General features: G+C 37.1%; 2 protein-coding genes across 2 annotated transcripts in view; both read right to left on the bottom strand.

Annotated features, from left to right (window-relative positions):
• Window positions 1–186, bottom strand: part of LOC119838628 — a 2,872-nt gene extending 2,686 nt beyond the window's left edge. The window contains exon 1 of the mRNA XM_038364647.1: window positions 117–186. Within this exon, the coding sequence (XP_038220575.1) occupies window positions 117–186 (70 nt within the window). The remainder of the gene's footprint in view (window positions 1–116) is intronic.
• Window positions 187–3,836: 3,650 nt separating this feature from the next.
• Window positions 3,837–5,402, bottom strand: part of LOC119838627 (protein deltex) — a 7,234-nt gene continuing 5,668 nt past the window's right edge. The window contains exons 7-9 of the mRNA XM_038364646.1: window positions 5,204–5,397; window positions 4,784–4,892; window positions 3,837–4,122 (exon numbers count right to left, since the gene is read on the bottom strand). Of these exons, the coding sequence (XP_038220574.1) occupies window positions 3,913–4,122; window positions 4,784–4,892; window positions 5,204–5,397 (513 nt within the window). The 3' untranslated portion in view covers window positions 3,837–3,912. The remainder of the gene's footprint in view (window positions 4,123–4,783; window positions 4,893–5,203; window positions 5,398–5,402) is intronic.

The raw sequence follows: 5,402 nt of genomic DNA, 5'->3' as shown, positions 1-5,402 counted from the left end.
TCCAGCATTTTGTAAATGGACCACAATTTTAAAATGATCTCCCAGAAACCCTGCAAGGCCTATCGAAGCAGGTTTGACATCATAACCCAAAAATTTCCATCCATCCAATGACGCACGATGTATGATTGTTTTCAAATGTTTTTCCGTTAGTATACTTTCTATATTTCTGCACTTTTGTTCCTCCATAGTGCCAAACTAACGAACTAAATTCGATCGTGTGGTTTATATAGAAATAGTTGACAAGTATTTTGAGTTCATCTAAGGAAATTATTTGTTCTAAACGCTTGCTTACGTGCAAAATGATAAAATTAAATTTCCCCTCTCGTGACTATTTGCTATGATAATTGTAGATAACAAAATAATGGTAATATTGATAGAGATGTAAGTGTATCTTTGTTTTGCTGCATTCGCCTTGTTTCGGTCTGTGAACTCATTGATTCTTCAATGTCGAAATGCATAAATATCCTATAATTGCGACTTGTAAAAGTTATCATTTGAAATCGTAGGATGCAATATAATTTACTCACTACAGCTGTATATTCCGTAACAGAGGAAGATACCTTCTCTTACCATCATGAGCCCGTACATGTTCCCACTACTGGCACCCAGGTCTCCTACGAGGGTTTAGGTCAAAATCCACCACGCTGGCCAGGTGCACATTGACAGACGTGACATGACGAAATTTTAATCCTTGGACATGCCGGTTCCTCATGATGTCTGCTTTCACCATTTCGAGCAATGGTGATGTATTCACATGCGATAAATTAAAGAATCTATCTATCTATCTCATTTTCACCGTCTTGGTCCCACTCGTCGATTTTAAGTCTCACCATGATTTTAAGGTTCTCCCGTGTTCTCACCATTAAACCACCGCTGCTTATACCATTAGCAATGTTTAATTAAATCTATGTTTTCCTTAATTATTAGCCTATGGGCAGAAAAGGCCTGTGATCTTATTTGTGATACCTATTGTTGAAGTAAGATTGGTGCGCCATAACAGCACTTGCAATAATAGGTAGGTCTTAGTAGGTCCCGTTTTAGCCCTTTGCATACGAAACCCTAAAAGGATGTTTAATGTAATCAGATCGAAAAAGGTCGTAAACCCTTGTTTACAGGATTCTTGTTACTAACGTAAAAAAACTTGAAACCAATAACTCTTCTGTCCTTCAGTTTTCAAATACCAGCAGAAATTCCCCTCATTCTACATCTACATATATAGAGAAAGATACAATCGAATAATTTACTCAGGGCAAATGAAACTGCACGATATATTGTAATATTTATCATAAAACAAACTTTATAAATCATTTCGTTACATACAGAATATTAACATAATTACAATGGAAGCGCGTCTGGAAGACTTACGGCAAGATTATATATAAATCTATATATAAAATTATATACTTACACACAAACAAACACTTCAACATTTAATAAGATTCAAAGTGATTTAACGTATAGTTCAGTCCAACCAGAACTTTATTGCTTTCTAGATGTTCGCCCCTGCTACACATACATCCTATGGCACTCGGAGATCACGCACATGGTTAAATAATTTTTGAAATCGGTCCAGCGGTTCCCTCGTACTAGCAAACAAATTCACAAACTTTATATAGGCGTATAGGGGACGCTTGTATAGGGGTATTTATAATAAAGCGATGTCAAAAATTTTAACAACGGCAATTATTCAGACAATTTAATGAATGCAATATAAATGTTTTAGAACAATGAGTGATTCTATAAGATTTCTAATTAAATGGATACATGTTTCAGTTTGAAATTGTGTATAAGTATATACCGATAACACAGAATAAAGATATATAAAGATAAAAAGCAATTTAAAATATAGTTACAATTATATTACTTAGATCTATTTAATAAAGGCACATACTGGCAAGTTCTTATATAAAAATAACATTTTTAAAACTTAATTATTCAAGTTGCGGAGAGGCTAAGGGCCTAACATTACAAGATATTAATCTTTACGCGACTGTACAAAGCGTAATGCTTACAGGATTTACGAAGGCGATAACTGGTTTATTTATTGATCGTTTACAAAATTAACATGTAGTGATGTCTGTTTATAAATAGTAATTGTTTGAAACGTTAAAATCACAATAATATCTTGATTTAATAAATTATCAATCGATTTACGTGATTATTTTTGTGTTAGATAGAAAACTGTCATTTGGTGCCATTTTAGAATCTGGAGTGGTACCTCCCCCCAGGCGTGTCGGTGACCATTTCTGTAGAAATTTGTAATTTTCACCTTTTAACTAAAATTACAACCTAAAAATTTTAACTACCGTGAGTCGTATAAAACAGTAATATAACAGAACATATAATACCAATACAAATAACCTTTTCACGTTTTGTAAATACACAAAAATTAATAAAGGCACTTTTATCTTATCTTTTATAATTATAGCACTCGATTATAAATAATATTCTCATTATATTTCCATTAATGAGATGTAAAATGTAGCCTATGACACTATCTAGCCCTCTTCACTCACTCCAGACACAAAAATCATATAAAATCGTTCAGTTGCAAGGTGTACGACGATTCTTTAACGCACATGTAATAATCAACTTTATTATAATCATAATAATATTACTTATAATTATTTCAATAAACGTATATTAAATGCAACGAATGTATAATATAAATACAATGCATTAATATGGGAATGCTTTTATTGGAAGACTTAGCAAATTTTTTATTCAAATGCTAAATATATTAAATATTTTACAGCATAAAGTGAGGATTATATTTAAAATATTAAAGTATTTTCCAATATTAACATAGATCTTTAAAGAGTTATAATGGCGCACGCACACATTGCTAGTTTTGCATAAAATTATACAATAAAAATAAATAGTACATAGTATTTATATTTCTCTAACTACCCGCAATCCGCAAATAGTCCAAAGGTCAGTCATATTAACTTTTATTTTGTTTAACATACTAGTTATTAAGCGGAGATTTTTATAAATAATATATTGATTTAAATATAATTTGAATAATTAAAATTATATCGTAAGACAAGTGCATTTGTACTAAAATTCTTAACATTTATATTGTTTTAACTGAATTGTTTTTTTTTTTTGTATATACGAATATAAATTATGTTTGAATATAATAAAAAAAATTAAAACATGCAAAATATTATATCATATGTACTCGAAACTAAGTTTTAAATGTTTATAAATAAGATTCAATTTATTCGAGCAGCATTTTCTCTAACTACCTTCCTATTCTAAAGTAAATATAAAGTAATATAATTAAATACTTTCGATGCTGACTATACATCGTAATAAAATATTTAGTAGCAAAATTTATGAATAATTGGATATTTAGAATTTATAAAAGGGGTAAATATTAGTTTTTTACTTATACCCTATACTTAACTAAAAATAAAGTAGTTTAAAGCTAAACTAAGATTAGATGTGGAGTTTTATTTTAATTTTCAATCATAATTATCGATATATGTTTCAAAATAACTTTAGTGGTTTATTCGTTTTGTTTTCTCTTTATTGGCAAGATTGATTTGAACATTTTCGATTCGAAGGAATTAAGATAGTTTAGTTAGACGCGGGCTTGTTAAAAAAATCGTGTTGTAAGTTATATGATTAGGGTTTTAGTGTGAGAACATTGGAATTGGTTAAAGTAAAGGGATATCCTTCCACGTGACTCTACCGTCACTAGAATTGCGACACGCGCTCATCGGGATGACGTCGGGGCGCGGGCAGAGAGAGTTTAGGGCGTGGTTGGGGCGCAATTAGGGCGCAGTAAGAGCGCGATTGGGCGAAGTTGGTTTAATTTAGGGCAACGATAGGGCGCTGTTGTAGAGCTGTGAGGTTGCTTTTAGGGCGCAGTGGGAGTTCGGTTAGGGCGCGGTCAGGGCGCGGTCAGGGCGCGGGCGGGCGCAGCAGCGCGTGCAGGCGGCGCAGCGCGGCGAGCAGCGCGCGCTGCGGGCGGTGCGGCGGCAGGTAGTGGTGCGGCGCGGCGGGCGGCGGGGCGCAGCGCCACGCCACCACGTGCTCGCGGCCCGTGGTGCGCGACGCGCTCACCGTGAACAGCAGCCGCCGCTCCCACGCGCCCTGCAGCCCGGCCAGCACCTGCGCACCACCGATCCGGCATTACGTTATCTTATTAGTAAGCACACAAATTTGGCAGGCATCATCTATAAGCACCGATAGGAAAATATACACACAAATATACACAGTGACCAGGATTGCAATTTACAGAAAATAAACCCCCACAAACTCCATATTTCATATGGATTGAGATAGAACTTTATAAATAAAAAAGTTTTGTAAAAAAATTTTGAAACAACGACTGTGTCTCTATTCAAAGATCTTTTGAAGCATTTGAATCTGTATCTATTGCAAATTTTCAATATAAATTCAAACATATTATAAGCAGTGAATATGATTCAGTTTCTCGGAGTGCCTCAGGGCAGAGTTGTGGGACCTAATCTATTTCTACTCTATATTAACGACTAGTCAATATGACTCATACCTGTAAATGATTATTTATACCATACCAGAGGTTTGTAATGTTGCTTAGAAGTGTTAATAACAAGATCTGCCAAAATCGTTGGCGCCTGAGCGTTTAACAAACTAAAAAGTCCCAAGAACATATCAAATGAAAGCTTTGATTTAACATTCTTCGTATGAAATAAAGTCGGATATAGATTTTTTTCCAATGATCGCACGTCTAGTTGACTATTAATAACCGAGATATCCATTCAAAACAGCATCAAATATCGCGACGCACCTGTCGGCCGAGCGGCGTGTCCGGCAGCAGCGAGTGCCGCGGGAAGCCCACCGCGTAGTAGGGCGCGCCCGGCGCCGGGTGCCCCGCGCCCTGCACGCCCGACTGGAAACTGCAACGTTAACACATATTACCACACTAGCTTCTGCCCCCGGTTTCCAGCGCGTGGTGAGTCCCAAGGCAATTAGATGTTTCACTGCAGTACCTTTCCTGCCTCATATCTATTTCTAGACACAAAGGTTATGTGATAACATCGCTCCGTTGTCGCGTGAAAAAAAAAACAAACAAACACACTTCCGTAAACTTGTAAATGAATATTATGTTTCGAAGGTATGAAACCTTTCGAGTCGAATTAAAATCTATTTTAATAAACTTACAGCGACATGTATAAATAATAAACACACTACACGTTAGAGAACTCACTTATAAGTGACCACAATGGATCCCACGTGCGGGGGGTGTCCCGGCAGCGGCTCGGGCTGCCGGCGCCACGCCATCGAGCCGCAGGGCTGCTCCCCCCCGCCGCCCGCGGGCTCCGGCACCTGCGCCTCCCCCCGCGGCACCCCGCCGGCGCCCCCCCGCGCCGCCCCGCCGCCGGCACCCGCGCCGCGCCCGTACTGGT

Source organism: Zerene cesonia, unplaced genomic scaffold (assembly GCF_012273895.1).
Source record: "Zerene cesonia ecotype Mississippi unplaced genomic scaffold, Zerene_cesonia_1.1 Zces_u004, whole genome shotgun sequence".
Lineage (NCBI taxonomy): Eukaryota > Metazoa > Arthropoda > Insecta > Lepidoptera > Pieridae > Zerene > Zerene cesonia.
This window is presented reverse-complemented; position numbering and strand designations above follow the sequence as displayed.